This window comes from Vulpes lagopus, chromosome 11 (genome assembly GCF_018345385.1).
Source record: "Vulpes lagopus strain Blue_001 chromosome 11, ASM1834538v1, whole genome shotgun sequence".
NCBI classification, from domain to species: Eukaryota; Metazoa; Chordata; class Mammalia; order Carnivora; family Canidae; genus Vulpes; species Vulpes lagopus.
Genome location: NC_054834.1, coordinates 95,811,974 through 95,830,074, shown reverse-complemented (window position 1 = coordinate 95,830,074; position 18,101 = coordinate 95,811,974). Strand labels below are relative to the sequence as shown.

The 18,101-nt window shown below is 36.9% G+C and overlaps 1 protein-coding gene across 3 annotated transcripts in view; it reads right to left on the bottom strand.

Annotated features, from left to right (window-relative positions):
* METAP1D (methionyl aminopeptidase type 1D, mitochondrial) overlaps positions 1-18,101 on the bottom strand; it is an 88,094-nt gene that overhangs the window by 25,920 nt on the left and 44,073 nt on the right. For 2 of the 3 annotated variants that reach the window (XM_041723526.1, XM_041723528.1), the window contains exon 2: positions 11,545-11,723. The exons of the other annotated variant lie outside the window; for it this stretch is intronic. In XM_041723526.1, coding sequence (XP_041579460.1) covers positions 11,545-11,611 — 67 coding nt within the window. In that variant the 5' untranslated portion in view covers positions 11,612-11,723. The remainder of the gene's footprint in view (positions 1-11,544; positions 11,724-18,101) is intronic. 3 annotated transcript variants of the gene reach the window in all.

Sequence of the window (18,101 nt, the reverse complement as noted above, 5' to 3'; positions counted from 1 at the left end):
TGCATCCGTGCCTTCTATTTCTTGACCTAAAACACCGACTGTCTACTTGATAGGTTTGATAACTTGCACAAATGTTGTGAAAGGAAAATTAAATAGTCTGCATCACTTGATATTACTCTCATTGATTTTTATAATCTAGTACTAAGATGTACCTGTTTCAAAAGTAAATGAGAAAGATTGAGGGTTCCTTCCCATTTCAAGGAGACTATAAAGCAGAAGAGAAGCTCACATTTCACAAGAAATAACCTGTGCATTTGTTGAAGAAAAAAGAAAATCAGCTAGGGGAATGCCCCGGGCTGCAGCAGATACTGATTGGGCAAGGCTAAAGGACAAGAGCCCTTGAAACTAAACAAAAGCAAATTCATTCTGTTGACAGATGTTGATTACATCAAAGCAACAGGAACTCCCCCAACTCCCAATTTTTTTTTAAACAATTAATACCTCTCTACAATTTACAGAATAAGGATAAAGTAAGTTTCTAAACCAATCACAATAAACATTATTAAACTTTTTTTTTTTTTTTTTTTTTAAGTTTCAGTTCAGTTGAAGACTGTTCTGGTGTGTTTTGAGCTATGGGCTTCTCCAAACAGTGGTTTATTCATTCCCATGGACATGTCAGGGAAGCCAAGCTGGCCATGCCATCAGCCCCTTCCTTCCAGGGGTTAACTGCTCTGGCTGCCAAATAAAATACAGAGTGAGCCATGTAATTATGGAGACAGTCAAAGGGCAGGCTCTATTTTGAAATCTATTTGCACAGACAAGGTCTTCCAATTGAGCTTACAGGAAACAAGCTGGTAAAGAGCCTCCTTTTCCCCAGATGCTTTCCACACTTTTTCTCCAATTCAGGAAATCATGGATATGGACACCATACACCATTGCTTCCTGGATTTCAAGCTAAGATACCACGACAAGAAGAAGAGTGGATGTTATACAAACCCGTAAAAAAAACTTTTCCCCCTTTTTCTTTTTTGCCTAGTTAACAGCGTTTGGCAATAGCCTCTGGATGATAAAGCAACAATGTTTATTAAACATTTCTAAAGAGGATGCAGGTCCAGTTATGTAGGTGTTGGAAAACAGATTCTTTTCTTTAATGCTCAAAATAAAGCATAAAGTCAAGTCTAAAATATATTGGCATAAACACTGGTCTGAAATAAAGATTCTACTTGACATCCAATAGTGTTGTCCTTGAAGTTATTCACAGCTTAAGACTGCTAAAACAGTAACAGAGATTCCAGAGAAATAAAAAAGAAATGTGTAAAATAGTTTAAGTGAAAAAAAAAATCACAAGTCACTTTAAGCTGCAACATAAACGTTTGTCCTAGTTGCTTAAAGCTCTAAATTTGCAATTGCTCTAAGACTTCACCATACTCGGATTAAAATAGAATCAGGCCACTACTGCCAATGAAACGAAGTAGTCGAACGTAGATAAGATAGTAGTCTTCTCTGATACTGGCCTGTGGCTGTCAGAACTCCCCATCAAGCCATAAGCCAAAGCCTGGAAGTTCTGATTCTAGAGAAGATGAGCTGGAAAGTCTGCCATAGTTAGAGCACTTCTGGGGAAAGGAAGGGCGGTGGCCTGAGGGCACCCTCTTCCAATAATAACAACATTCAAGAATGATGCCCAGGTCATGGCAAAACATGACCTTCCCCAAGGCTCCATCAGGAAGTTGGCTCCATGCTACATCCCTCCTCCTTTTTAAAAATTTAGTAATAGCAAATGATAGAGTATAATGACAATGACAAGCTCAGAAATGGGTTTAGGAAAATACGGCGTTTTTGTTTGTTTGTTTTTTTAAAGCCAATTGGATTGTATGTGATTGCTCATTAAGATATACTACCAACACCCAGGGATCTGTGATTTAAACAAAAAGCATTCCCCTCTTCTTGGGAGGCACAAACACCTCCACCTATTTCTAGGAACACATATCAATAAACAAAACCTAGTTAATAAAATAGAGGTTTGTGGGCTTAGAAAAAAAATTCCTTTAGGGTGGCCCAACCACAGGTGGGGGAGGGGAGTCAAAGATTACAGTAAGAACTCAAAATCTAAAACTGAAAGCAGATCATTTGGTGGAAAAGTGGAAGTTACATAGAAATGATTGATGTGTAAAAGGAAATAGGGCTGTTGTATGAGATTTCTCCATTTAGGGTAAAAAATGTTCACTTCAAAATTTAAATCTAAGTTCATTTTTATAATCACAAAATAGTGAGTCACGCTGCAATAGTATATGCTTAGAAAATCCCATTGTCTCTCAGCTAAAGTTTAGAGAAAAGCAGCTTTTAGCACTTCAACAATACATATACTCAGGCAACTTCTTGGACAAAGAAATATTGTGCCTTTCCACGGGAAATAAAGGAGCTGTTTATTAGGGCTGCGGTTAAAATGTAATAATTCATTCTAGTTGAGCCCTGTGGAAAATGTCATCAAAATATCATTTTCTTTGCCAGATTTTCTGGATGCCGTGATATCGTTTAAATACTGAATAAAAGAAAAAAAAATACTGAATAAAAGGCAAACTGATTAGAGTAGAAGTATCCTACCACCATCAAAAAGAACCAAAGCAAATATTCATTCCATCAAAGGAACAAGAAAGAAACACAGTCTTGATACCCAGAAAATGCACTTTTAGGTTAGCACAGAACATCTGGCAAACTTCAACCTTCCAAAATTTCTCAAAAGAAGCATTCCTGTTATCACACACTTTGGTTAAAGAAGAGGAACATAGAAAAATTTTATATTAAAGCACATAAATAAGAATCAGAAAGAGCAATTACACAGAAGTCATACATGGAATTCAACTTTAGAGAAAGTTCATATAAAAAATCATGAGTTTTCAAAAAATGATACAGTAAGAAAGTCTTTCTTTAATTAAAAAACCCTTCATAAATACTACTGTCATGTAAAACACTACTCAAAATATTAGTTATTTGGATAAAAATACCCTGTGATAGAAGACAGTGGGACTTTTGGGTTACGATCAAAGGCACGGCTCTAACATGAATATTTTTCAATTATATTAAAGCATTTAAGAGTGTAATTTTAGTTTTCATCTCACAACAGTGTCACCTGAATTCTATATTCAACATGCACTAGCTATACTGTTGGATGTATTTCTTCTTTTTTAATGAACCATTTAAAATCATTTATGCAAAGAATTGGTATAAAACAGCTCAGAGCTTTGACCAAAACTGCAGTATTGATACCAAAAACAAAACAAAACAAAAAAAAACTACATCATAATATTTTTCTGAGAATGTTTTCATTGTATAATTGCAAGTGAAAGCCATGAAATAAAAAGAAAACCTTAAAAAAAATAAAAATAAATAAAAAGAAAACCTTTAAATATAAATTCTACCAGTGGTATCTTGACAATTGTGGGAGTTTTGTTTCTGCTCTCTAACCAGGCAATAGGAATGGTAGGGAGAGAGGGAGGTCAGTAATCACAACCCAAAATGAGGGGGCTAAAGCTCCAGAAAAACAATATATTTCTAACCTTCTGCAGTTGAGATTACATAGATTTAAGACAATAGAAGCCAAGATCACTCATCAAGGGGTTATTTTCACAAGAAAAAGAAAGAAAATAAACAGTAGCTTCTTTAGTAAAGGAAAAAGTTCCAAATTATTTAAAAGCAGCTTTTTGGACTGATGTAGTTATGTGGCCACAAATAATTTTATATTCAATTAAACCTACAAACTTAGTTAACCATGTGAATAATCACTCCATAGCTTCAGGTGTTAATGCAAAAAGTGTGATGTATTAAAATGGTGCAGGCTTAAAAGAGGAATACCATAAAAGTTTACTTACACACTGACCCTTAGTCTTTTTTTTTTTTTTTAACGGATGGTCAACTATAAAACCATTATTTTTGTACTAAAGATTGAAAATTGAGATGCCTGGGTAGCTCAGTAGGTTAAGCATTTGCTTCTAGCTCAGGTCATGATCCTAGGGTCCTGGGATCGAGCCCCACATTGGGCTGTCTGATAAGTGGGGAGTCTCCTTCTCCCTTTCCCTCTGCCTTCCCCTCTCCCCCTCCACTTATGTTCTCTCTCTCTCTCTGTTTCAAATAAGTAAATATTACAAAAAATTAAAACGATCACATCACCCCAACAGAACGTGTACTCCATCTGCATACTTTATAAAGCATACTGCTTTTCATATCTGAAAATGCAGTATTACTTGAAAACTAGCAGAACAAGATCAGCCACACTTGGTAGAATGATAAATCCATCATCTTTTTTATTTGTTTTTTCATCATCTCATTTTAAGCCTAAAGTCTTCAATATAACCACAATACTAAAATGTTTGACGTGTACAATATTTGAAACATGTTTATTGTCTAATGTCAAGTATACTGAACATTTCTTGAACTATACTGTTAGTAGAGTGTTACAAAAAGAAAAGCAACTCTAAATAAAACATAGCCAATTTGGAGGTAAAAAGAAGGAAATAGTGTGGCATTTCAAATATTTTATATTTAGCTTGTGAATGCACAGTGGGATTATATTTATATACTTGAGTTCTTGCTTAAATTGGTTTTCCTTCTCTAAGCAATAGTTGGTTCACTTGGACAAGTTAGTTAAACACTCTGAGCCTTAGTTTCCTCATCTGTTAAGAGGAATAATAAGAATACCTTCCTCACATGGTTGCTAGGATAATTGTATGACATGAAGTATGGAAGTGACACTGGGGAAGCACTTGATAAATTATAATTACGATCACTGGTTGTGTGAGGAAGGGAGGTCACTCTAAAATGGACTAATCAGTAGGTAGAAACCAGCCTGAATTTTAAAATGTACTTTGGCTAATTCACTAAGTATTCTTAGTGAGAATACTTAGTGAGATCCTAGGTTGGGTCCCAGAGCTGCTATTTAAAAACCACACTATCCAAAACACTGGACCTCTCCTGCCTTCATCACAAGACAACCTTGACCATCAAGTGAGACTGCAGATGTATTAATACTTTACAAACTGGACAGCATGTCATGATTGTAGTGTATTGAGAGAAGACTCAAACTCAGTAGGATGAATTATGCAGAGCCTAATTTTGACATTTTTTCCCAAAGATTTTATTTATTTATTCATGAGAGACACAGAGAGAGCCAGAGACACAGGCAGAGGGAGAAGCAGGTGGGAGAGAGCCCAATGTGGGACTCGATCCTGGAACTCCAGGACACACCCTGGGCCGAAGGCAGGTGCTAAACCACTGAGCCACCCAGGCAGCCCATAATTTTGACATTTTTCTCAGAGTTCTTGGTGAGGCCTTGACAGAATGCTGATGCCTAAAGGTGAAGTCTAAGGAAAATCTCTTCTTCCGTTCAGAGGCATAAAAGACCCAGCTTTTATATCCTTCCAAACACATTAGTATATGGAACAGTTTTTATATCTGTGCAAAAGATAAGATAGGAGAAATCACATCACATTGTAGAAAGATTCCACTTAGCAGTAAAGACATCCCCTGTAAAGCTCATTATCACAAACAATTTTAAGAGGTAGAGCAGAATGAGGGTGCCTGGTGGCTCAGTAGGGTTAAGTGGATGACTTGATTTTTGGCTCAGGTCATGATCTCAGGGTTGTGAGATCAGCCCTGTGTCAGTCTCCTCACTCAGTGGGGAGTCAGCTTCAGTTTCTTTCCCCTTCTGCCCCTCCCCCAACTTGTACATGTGCACACACAGGTGCTCTCTCATTCTCAAATAAATCTAAAAAAAAAAAAAAAAGCAGAATGCTATCTTTGTTACTAAATAGTGTCAGTCATAATTCTTATCCATAGTTATGTTGTCCTTGGTAAACTCAGTAACTTAAAGTTTATAAGAATTTAAATATATTTGTTGCATCTATTTAATAGAGATATTCTAGAGCTCACCAAACCTTATTCTTTAAATGAACCAAGAAGTCTTCTTTGCATAAAAATCCCTGTTTATTAAACAGGGATACAGGAAGAACTTATTTACATGTCAAGCACCACCAACATACATCATTTATGACAAAAAAGGCAAGCACTCCATAAGAAATGCTCAATCACTGTCAATCACAAACACCAAAATATACATAAACCAAAGCAAGCCATGTGAACTGTATTAAATTCAGCTAAACACAGAATTACTAACCAAACAAACAAAAAAACAAATAATTATCAGTGACTCACAGACCTATTTACACAGTACACAAAATAACTTGGAAAGGTGTAACCATGGAAACCTGATAGCCTAAATTCAGTGCCTTTAAAATTTGCATTTATTTAAACACTGTGCAAACGATGTCCTTACAAAGTTTAAATATTTCAAAAGCAGTCAAAGCTTACCTTTGTTATCTGATCATTGATCAAAATAGTTTCAACTATAAATTAGCTGCCTTTAAAATTATCCAGGGACCAATTTAATGAAACTATGATAAAAATGTCAATTTTTTCTAATTTTTCAGCAAACTGTTATTTTCACAACCACTGATTAACAATTGAAAAAATTCAACTATATACAACAAATCTCATAATAGTTAAATAATATCAAAGCATGCTTTGACATAAAGACTTTCCTTAAACTCACACTGTTGCACGCAACCACCCCACTTCCTCTAATTAACTACTAAAGCAGAAGTGTTATTAGCTGTTTCGGTTTACAGGTGATTTTCACTGACAGCTACCATTTGAATAGTTTAATATTTAATGCTATAGTTAGTCATAATGTCTTATATTTTATTTTATAAGCTACATGAGTAAAACATTATTTTGTAGTTCACTGCTCCCACACTCAAGATGTAATGTTCAGTGTGTATTTCATTATGTAGATGAGCAATGGATGTTGTTTGACATGATTTAAATGGGTCAACAGTATTTTCCTAGTCACATTAATCATTCAGACAGCTGGAATTAAGAAAAAAAGGGCCTTGAAAACTAAAACTAGAGAATCTATTCACACAAATGACACCATTGGTGGGTTATCTAGGATGTGGTTAAGCAGAAGGAAGAGTTACAGACTTTGAACACATGTTTCATTATTTATTCGGAAACCACTTCAAGACCTAGCTCTATTTTCAGAATCCAAGTGAACACCCACAGGGACAGATTTCTGAGATACCAAACTGTAATTTTTTTTTTTTTAAGCATTAGATGGAAAACTGTGAAAACTTTTTCATTTGAGAAGAAAGAATAAAATTTGGGGAGCCTAGCTGTAAATGAGCCTGGGCCTAAGGTAGGACCAGGAGTATGGTGTCTATATAAAAATATACAGCAGCACAATTGAGTGCACAGCCCTCCCTCCCTGTGGACAACAATCTGTTTTCACCTGCTGGTGGCTCCTAGGAAATGAAGAGGAGAAAAAAGAAAAGCAGAACCAGCTTTTAGAAATAGCTGCAAATCCATTTTGTTCCAGCCAGGAGCCAAAAGAACCTCGTAAGGAACATGGAAAGAACAGGTGTGAGCTCACCAACAGCATCTCCACAGCCCCCTTTCTCTTTCGTTGTCATGACCGACCTTTACATTGTGTCTGACCGACGGATGATCTGGTCTACTTGGTTGAATTATTCAGTGTGCCAGGATACTATTCTGGACAATCATCCTACCACTTTGTTCCATATGAATCAGGTGCTTTCTAATAACAAGTATGGAAATAACATACAATCTTTGCAAAGGAAGCTTGTTAGTGGGTCTTTGGCAGCTGTGAAGAAAGTGTCTACCATTAACTTTTTTATTCTGAACTCACTTCTCATAGGTCATTCTCTTGAGTGCTCTGTCCTCTCCTGAAACCACACAGGACGGGCCACAGTTCATGGAAAGCCCATATCTTTTTTTTTTTTTTTAAAGATTTTATTTATTTATTCATGAGAGATACAGAGAGGCCGAGACATAGGCAGAGGGAGAAGCAGGCTCCTGGCAGGGAGCCTGATGCGAGACTCAACCCCAGGACCCTGGGATCATGACTTGAGCCAAAGGCAGACACTTGACCACTGAGGCACCCAATGCCCTGGAAAGCCCATATCTTGTTTTTTCATTACGAAAATGCTACATGTATAGTATCAAATATTTTTATAACACTAAAAAAGCATAAACAGTAAAAAGCTTCCTCAAATGACTGCTGTTAACACTCAGCCAACACACTTTAGAACATTTCTCTAAGTATCTTCTTCTAATATAGTTATTATATTTTATATTAATTTATCATATTTTATAAATATCCAGTTTGTGTATGTAGTTTTGTTAGGCTGGGTTTTTTTGAGAGCGAGCGAGCATGTGCACAAGCTGGGAGAGGGGCAAAGGAAGAGTTGAGAGAGAATCTTAGGCAAACTCCATGCCTAGGGCAGAGCCCAATGTGGGGCTTGATCTCATGACCCCAAGAGCATGACCTGAGCTGAAATCAAGAGTCGGCCACTTAACCAACTGAGCCGCCCAGGTGCTCCAAAGTTGCTGTTTGGAAACCAATTAATGTCTCTCCAAAATATATGGAAGATACCCATCTTTACCAAAAAAATACAGGTCTACATGATTCTTTTTAGGCCTCTTAGATTGTTTTATTGGTTTCACAGTGTTCCTTTGTATGGATGGGTAACATAGAACTTTATTTAACCAATGATAAGGTTTAGATAAGCTCCTTTTTTAAATTTTTTGTTTTTGCCTTGAATAATATACTTTTTATAAATACAATTGCACATTTGACCAATTATTCTTTTCAGCTTAAGTTTCTAGTAGTAGAATTCTTGGGTTAAGAAATATTCAGAATTCTTCCATTTGCAAAACTGTTCTGCTCATAATAGCGATTTATATTCCCAATGGTGCCAATTTCCATACACCTTCACCAATATTAATGTTAAAATCTTTGTCAGTTTGATAAACAAAAAATTATTATCATGTTTTTACTTATTTTTCTTCAGATACTACTAAATTGAAGATCTCTAAATACATAAACCTATGCATTTATGTTCTTTTCTGAAATCTATTTAGGGCTCTGGTTTTTTATTTGACTTATTTTTAAGAGTGTTCTGTGAATTAGAAACATTAGACATTTGTGTACTCTATTGTTTCAAAATTTTCAGTTTTCCATTTGCATTTCAACTTTTTTTTTTAATTAAGTCTTTATTTTTTAAGTTTTTATTTACTCGTGAGAGACACACACAGAGAGAGGCAGAGACACAGGCAGAGGGAGAAGCAGGCTCCATGCAGGGAGCCCGATGTGGGACTTGATCCCAGGTCCCCAGGATCACACCCCAGGCCGAAGGTGGTGCCAAACCACTAAGCCACCGGGGCTGCCCATGCATTTCAACCTTGTTTAAAGTGTTTTTAGCCATACAATGGTCTTACCTTGAATATATGGAGTAATTTAGGGAGAATATGACTCTTTAAAATACTTAGTTGCCTTATTTAAGGTATGTCTTCAGAGGCGCCTGGGTGGCTCAGTCAGCTAGGCATCTGCCTTCAGCTCAGGTCATGATCCCAGGGTCCTGGAAATTAAGCCTGTGTCAGGCTCCCTGCTCAGCAGGGAGTCAGCTTCTTCCTCCCCTCTGCTCATGCTGTCGCTCACTCTCTCTCAAACAAATAAATAAATTTTAAAAATCTTAAAAAAAAAAAAAAAGAAATGTCTTCATAGGTACTTTTGAAATACGTCTTTTTAAACATCCCTCAAGGGGGATCCCTGGGTGGCTCAGCGGTTGAGCGTCTGCCTCTGGCCCAGGGCGTGATCCTGGAGTCCCGGGATCAAGTCCCACATCGGGCTCCCTGCATGGAGCCTGCTTCTCCCTCTGCCTGTGTCACTGCCGCTCTCTCCCTCTCTCTGTGTATCTCATGAATAAATAAACAAAATCTTTAAAAAAAAAATAAACATCCCTCAGTAGATATCTAATGTTTTTCTTTTTTTCACATAGGTCCTATATATTTGTTACTATTTGTTTATTCCTAGGTATTTTATATTCTTGGTTCTGTTATAAATTGAATTTTTTCCATTCTATTTTCTGCCTAAATATAGGATAGTAATTTATTTTTGTATAATAATTAAATTTATTTTTCTTTTCAAAAACTAAGTTTAGGTCATCTGGGTGGCTCAGTCAGCTAAGTGTCTGCTTTCAGCTCAGGTCATGATCCCAGAGGCCTGGGATCAAGCCCCAAGCCCCGCCTTGGCTTCTGTTCAGTGGGGAGTCCGCTTCTCCCTCTCCCTGTGCCCCTGCTTGTGCTCTCTCTCTCCCACTCTCTCTCAAACAAATAAAATATATTTTGGGGGGGCAGCCCGGGTGGCTCAGCGTTTTAGCACCACCTTTGGCCCAGGGCATTATCCTGGATTCCCAGGAGAAGGTCCCACATTGGGTTCCCTGCATGGAGCCTGCTTTTCCCTCTGCCTGTGTGTCTGCCTCTCTCTCTCTCTCAATCTCTCTCATGAATAAAATTTTAAAAATCTAAAATATATATTTATATTTTTAAAAAGTTAAGTTTAAAAAGTTGAAATACTACAGTGTCAAATTTTTAGGCTCCTTAGCATTAAAAAAAAGTCATACTTAAAGACTCACATACTTATTCCATTGGAAAGAAGTAAGTTGGACCTGATGTGTCAACTAGACTTTTCTTTTAATCATTGCCAAGTCACCTCTCTTACTTTGTCTCTCCCCAAAATTACTCTCCCTCTTTCCAAATATGAAGCACTGGACTGGGTAGGCTAACAGGTGCTAGAAGTGCCATTAAACTAAAGACATCAAAAAAAAGGGACAGATTTTTGGGAGGAAGGGTTTGATATTAAAAATACTTCCCCCCAAAAGCAATGACCTAATCATTGCAGGGAGGAGAGGGGAAAAATAGAGCTTTTCAGACTTATTTATCTAAACTTATTTATCTAATTTTATAGCTTAGTCTTGCTTTTGTTTTGGATTACATGTCTGGGTTGGCTTGGAGCCACTGTAAATCTTTTTAGTGCTGAGGTCCTGTCTCTATTCAGCCCTTATGTAAGTATAGCTGTGCCCACAAGTACATAAGTACCTGAATGCATCAAGCAAATGGCACAATTACAAAACTTCCCCCTGGTTTTATCACAGTGAAAGAGACCAGGAACTTTAAATAAAAATAAATTTAAAACTAATCCAGCCTTCTGAACAAGGATTCTGTATAGCTCTAGTTCCTAAGATCCTCTTATATTTAGTTTGACTTCCCCCTGAGAAGAGCAATTATATCTTAAAGTTGTAGAAGAGGTTGCGAGAACGAGAGACTCCTCTATCACTCCCTTAAAGCAAACGTTTTCCTGATGTATTTTCCTTCTTGAGTTTCAGAAGAAAACTACTTCCAACTCCACCTATGAGTTTGGAAAATCATTATGCTTTACAGATGACAGGAAAAAAAATGACGAATTTTTTCCATTAAAAATATCTGATCCACAGGTAATAGCAAGGAGTTCATTATATGCTTTTTCCCATATTTGAAACTTTCAATGATAAAAAGTTTAAAAAGTATTTGATCCAGCACTTTTAAAAAAAGTATCTTTCCTAAGGAATTCTAAGAAGTGTAGGAAATGGAAGGGTTATTTTAAATCTAGATGCTGTTTACACGTGAAAAAACCAAGTATTTAAAATGAGCACTGACCTGCAGTTGCTCCTGGCTGTAAGCTAGGAACAGCCCCGGGACTACTGCTTCTTGATGGTGGAGTCATACAGTTATTCACACATGTCTCATTTGCACTTCACGACCACATGTGCTTGGGAAGCACATGTGATCCTGTGGTCCAGACTTTAAGCTGCTCACATACTGTGCAAGTCAAACTCCTAAAAGTACACGAGAGCACATGAGAGCACAGGGCTGGACACTTCCTTCTGTGTGACGGTAAGTGCTGGCTGGGACCTGTAAAGTTCTTGGGGCTTGGTCATAGTGATGACGTACAGACAGGCAGGAGGTCTTCATGGAAGTTCAGCACTGGAAATGCTGGAGAAACACTGCAGAGTTCTATTCCCCTTTGCCTTATAAAACCTTAGGCAGCAAGTAGATTTTTGCACAATGGCATGGCATAGATATTTTGGAGATAATACATAAAATTAGAAGGTTATATATCCTGTGAAGGGGGTAGCAGTGGACTGACATGGACAGAATTTATACTTATGACTAATGTTTCATCATTACCAAATCCATTCTGCTCTCAACTCCACTGCCATGACCAGATGATGCTTACCTCATTGAGTAATCTGAAAAGACTAGCAATATTTGGGTTTGGTGATTGCTAACTTCAGACCTCATAAATATTATGTAACTCTAGTCTTTTTGCCTCTAGCCAACCAGCCTGACTGCAATTTTCAGCCACAAGTGGCAAACTGACACTGAGAATTTATGAGCTCTGCTGTATTAGTAATGCACATTTCCTTTTGAATTATTCTAGCCTGTAGCCTGAAGCAGATTATTAATTATCATTCCTTTTGCCACGCAAGTCTGAAGATCTACAAGTGGTTCAGGAAGCTACATAAATATTTCTCAATGTTTTAAGTAGGTTGGTAAATAAAAGTCCATGTATGACAAACAAAAAACAGATTAATTTTTTGTATTGCTAAAAATGTTAAGCTATCTTAGCTCATTAAAACTTGGTCCCAGTGGCAGTGTGTCTATAGAAAATGATTCCCTATCTTATTAGAGATGATTTTCACTTTACTATAAAAAATGCATATTATACAGTTTTCTTGAAGAACAGTATTCAGATAGTCAGTGTATATACTACAGATAAGTTAGTTCTACAACAAGATAATATTATGGTCTTGGCTGTTTGGAAAGCGTTTTCCCTACATAAACAAAGTGGCTAAGTTCTCAGGCTGCCCCTCTGCCTATAAAATAACTGAAATACTACACATTTGCAATGAAAGCAAAAAGCTAGAGACAATTCAGCTACAAGCACCTACTATTTTAGCTACATTATGGGTTTTCGAGCTAGTCTGGCAATGTTGCTGCCATTTATAATGTAGTTTTTCTAAAGAACGATGTGTTGCACGTTGGTGGACAATTAGGGAAGGTGAAAAGTCTCCTCGATTGCCTCCTACCTCCCATTCTCAGCATTTTCCTCTCAAGCCCCAACTAGAAAGGGAATGGAGGCTGAGTGGCCCTGAAAACGCTAGAGAAAAGAGAAGGCCAAGTTTCATCCCGTCCCATAAAACCTATACCTGCCCCAGAGCCAGGATTCTCATCTTGCATCAGTTTCTTCTAACTTCTAGAGCAAGTGAAAGGAAACAAGTCTGTTCTGAAGGTTTTTTTTTTTTTAAAGCTTTATTATTATTATTATTATTATTATTCATGGGAGACAGAGAGAGAGAGAGGCAGAGACACAGGCAGAGGGAGAAGCAGGCTCCAGGAGCCCATGTGGGACTCGATCCAGGATCCCAGGATCATGCTCTGAGCCGAAGGCAGTGCTAAACTGCTGAGCCACCGGGGCTGCCCTTATTATTATTATTTTTAAAGATTTTATTTATTTATTTAACAGAAAGCACAAGCAGGGGGATCAGCAGGCAGAGGGAGAGGGAAAAACAGGCTCCCCGCTGAGGGAACCTGACTCAGGGCTCCAAAACCCTGAACCCTGGGATCATGACCCAAGCCAAAGGCAGACACTTAACTAACTGAGCCACATGGGTACCCCAGAAGAAAGAATTTTATTTGTTTGTTTGTTTATTTATTTATAGAAAAAAGCATTTTAAAACTTAATGCAAGTACAGATGAAAATGTGGAGCAACAAAATCACTCATATTCTACTGGAGAAAGTGTTGATTGGTATAACCACTTTGGAAAACTGTTTGCCTATGAAGTTGCTGGCTCACTCCTAGGTATATGCACAATAGAAATACATATAGAGGTGTACCAAAAGACATGTGTAAGACTGTAATAGAAAAAAGTGCAAATAACTCAAATGTCTATCAACAATAGAAAAAATTACAATAATTTCCTAAAATGAAAGATTATACAATAACCAAAATGAATGAACTATAGTTACAGAGAACAATATGGATGGATCTTTAACATGTAAAGTAAGTCAAAGAAGTCAGACACACACAAAAAGAATACCTACTGTATGATTCTATTTACATAAAGTTCAAAATCAGGCAAAACTGAATCATATCGTTAAGGAATTATATGTGGGGGTAAAACTATAGATGAAAGCCAGGAAGTGAATACAATTTAAGGTCAAGAGTGTGATTACCTAAGACATAGAAGAGTTGAGCTAGAAAAGGCATGCCAAGTTCTTCTGGGGTGCAGGCAATGTTTGATTTTTTTTTAAACTGGCAAGTAGTTATATAGGTGCTTGCTTTATTTATTTATTTATTTATTTATTTATTTATTTAGTGTTTGCTTTATAACCACTTTTAAAATTATACATTCGTTTTACATGTTTCTCCCCTATGCATTACACTTCACAATAAAGTGCTAGAAGGACAGAGGGAAGAAGGCAGAAAAAGAAGCAAGGAAAAAAAGAAGAAAGAAGAAAGGAAGGGAGAGAAAAAGTTAGAAAACAAAAGGAAAGAAAAGCATTGTAACGATCAGATTTCTGTATATTATAATGCAAGTTATTTGAAATACTTACTAATTTGTGAAATGGAAGCAATTTTTTAATCAAGGAAAATAAAAAATTGAGTAATTCTTACTATACAGTGAAAAAATTAATAGCATAGTTGTCTATATTACATTTAACTGACTAGGCTATGAGAAATTCATATTTGAAAAATTTTATAATTCTTGTAATCACTCTATTATTTCAAACTAATTAATAAATACCCTTGATGACCATGAAATTATATTCCTATTCCAGAGCTTTTTAATTGATGTAACACACATAGGACAACTATACTGTTTTGCTGAAGCGGAAAAAGCTATACATTTTTTTAGCAAGAAAACTATCCTTTCACAAGCTGTATAATAACAACAATAATAACACAGCTGACATGTTGTAGCAATTTACAAAGTAACTTCATACATATTTAATTTGCTCCAACAACCTGCGTAAGGCAAACCAGGAAGATATACTTATTTTACAGGCAAAACCCCGTGAGACTGAAGGAGCTTAAGGGATTTGCCTAAGATCACAAAAATTATAAGTGGCAGATGTGGGTTTCAAACCTAAGCCTATCTTTTTTAAAGTTCTTATTTATGTAAAATTTCAAACATACACAAAAGTAGACATTACTATAATAAACTCCCATATACCCATTATCCAGCTTTAACAATTATCCACTCATGCTGATCTTGTTTCATCTATAACCATCCTTTCTTCCCATTGAATTATTTGGAAGCCAATCCCAGACATTATATCATTTCTCTCTAAATACTTCAGAATGTGTATTTAAAAGATGAAAACTCTCTTTAATGATTTAAGAATATAATCTTATCACAACTAAAAAAATTAACAGTAATTCCTAATATTATCAAATATTTGGATAGTCTTCAGATAGTCTCCTTTTGGCATATTTATATGATAAATATATATAATATATAAGTATATAGGGATCCCTGGGTGGCGCAGCGGTTTGGCGCCTGCCTTTGGCCCAGGGCGTGATCCTGGAGACCCGGGATCGAGTCCCGCATCGGGCTCCCGGTGCATGGAGCCTGCTTCTCCCTCTACCTGTGTCTCTGCCTCTCTCTCTCTCTCTCTCTGTGACTATCATAAATAAATAAAAATTTAAAAAAAAGTATATGTAAAATTATATATATATAATTTTTTTAGATTAAACAAATAGCTTGTTACAATAGGATCCAAGGGCCCCCTGGATGGCTCAGTTGTTAAGCATCTGACTCTCAGTTTCCACTCAGGTCATGATCTTGGGGTCTTGGGATGGAGCCCCATGTTGGGCCCTGAGCTCAGCAAGGAGTCTGCTTGAGTTTCTCTCTCCCTCTCTCTCTACCTCTCTGTGCACTTGCTCACGGTCACTCACACACTCTTTAATAACTAAATCTATAAATACATACATACATACATATATACATATACAAATAGAATCCAAATATGGTCCACCCATATATTTGATTGACGTGTCTCTTATGTGTATTTTAATCAATTCCTCTCTCTCTTTTTTTTTCCTTCCATGTGATTTATTTGTTAAAGATGAATTTCTTTGTTCCTAGCATCTCCCACATTCTGGAATTCACTAGTTGTATTTCATTGGTGTCATTTAACATGTTTCCCTGTCCCTTATATTTCCTATAGACTGATATTAAAACTAGGGCTCATTTTGATTCAAGTTCAGGTTTTCTGGCAAGAGTATTTAATGGGTCGTGGTGTGCTCTGACAGCTCTCTCTCTTTTTGTGATGTTGGCAGGCACTGGTGGTCAGTGCCTAGATGTATTAGTTCATTAGGGGTTTGCTAAGTGGTGATATCTTATCAGTCCTTCATTCATTGGTAAGAATACCTCTACTGCACAGAAACTTTTCTTTCATCAAAGTAGTTGGTCAACCTGAGGTTCAGTCCATACATGAAAATCAGGCTAAAGACTTGATTCTTTCCCTCTACTTAACCAGTTTTCAGAATTAACTAGTAAAAACCTAGAGCTCTGAACAACCAAATTCCGTGTTCTTAATCAGAGACTAAAATTTCTATCTAAAATATTGACCTAAAATTGATATATTCCTATGTAAATGATTTCTATATGAAAGACTGAGGCAATGAAACTTAACTTCACTTTGAAATCAAAATCCTAGTCAGAGTCCAGTAGAACAGAAACACATTACTTATTTTTATCATAAAGTAAAAACATTAATCACTCAGATTTAATATCACATATCTTCTCCATCTCTCCCACACTTTCACTTTGGGGCTGGGTGGGGCTGGAAGATTAGAGTTAACAAGACTGCAATTGAAAGGGAGGTAAAACCCAACTCCAAATGGATTTTTCTTTAGGAAAGAAACCCAAAACCGAAAGAAAACAGGTAAAATTAGCTATTGGAAATTATGGCCATGTGAATCAACCCTTGCTCCCCACATCTGGCAGCACTTAGCTCCCCGAGGGCATGCTTGGTGCCCTAGGGCCCCAGTACACATGTTTGACCAGCCGGGCAACAACAAAGGACACACAGGCTAGAAAAAGAGGCAGCAGGTAACCATCAGGCCAGCCAAATGGCTGAGGCGCTTTGACAAAACACACAATGAAGCAACTGGTTATTCCCATGGCTGAAAAGTCAACGAGGGAGGGCTTTCATTTTAGGATTCAAATACCACAACTTGCCTCTTTAAGTCACTGGGTTACTTCCTTGTTTTAATGGAGTCCACAAATCCTCCCTTTTCTTTCAGCCACTCAGTGAAAAACATCGGAGACAAACTGTATAAAGCCACCTTGTGTTCTTGCCAAAAACCCATCTGAGAATTCAACTAGACTGTTTTCTGGACTCTACTTCCAGACTGTGGAGGAACTGAAGGTGCCAAGTTATTCTGCACATACACTGGCATTATGCTCACAAAAGAGAAGCATTCATGAGTGACATAGTCTATCTTATCATATCCATCCTACAACTTGGATGAATACAGTACTATCAGTTTTAAATAAGGCTCCTGCCTAAGCAGACATTTCATAATTATGAAGGGGCTTTGCCTTTCGCACAGCCTAAAGTCCTCTTGGTGGGTGAGTGTTTCCCTCATCTCCCACCAAGAATCCCTAACCTCCCCTCTGCCTCTTCACCAAAACTACTAAAAACATACCAACTCATTCCTTATAACCCAGTTTATGGGGGAAACTCCCTTAACCCAAAGGAATGATTCTAATAGTTGGAAATTTTAGGTTACAAACAGTGGATAGGGGAGAGATTTTGGGGCCAGTGGACCTTTCCGGTGATTTTAGTTACACCTTTGCTAATAATCTAGGTTCATCTAGATTCACCTTTGTTAATAATCTAGGTTCATCCTTTCCTAGAGGTTCATAAATATGAACCTCTAGGAAAGGAAGAGATGACTATCAATGTCTTTAGTCTCCCCTTCCAGTGAAATACTTCTAAATTACAAATTTTTGAAAATGGAGCCCTTAAAAGAAAATATTTCTAAATTGTCATTCAGTATTTTCTCCTCAAAACAACTTCTTGAAACTAAGCAAAAGGAAGATTCTTTTTGATGTATGACATATATGTGCATACATACATATACGTGGGTGTGTGATTAATTGTGGAATGAAGACATCTTTTAACAAATAGATCACAT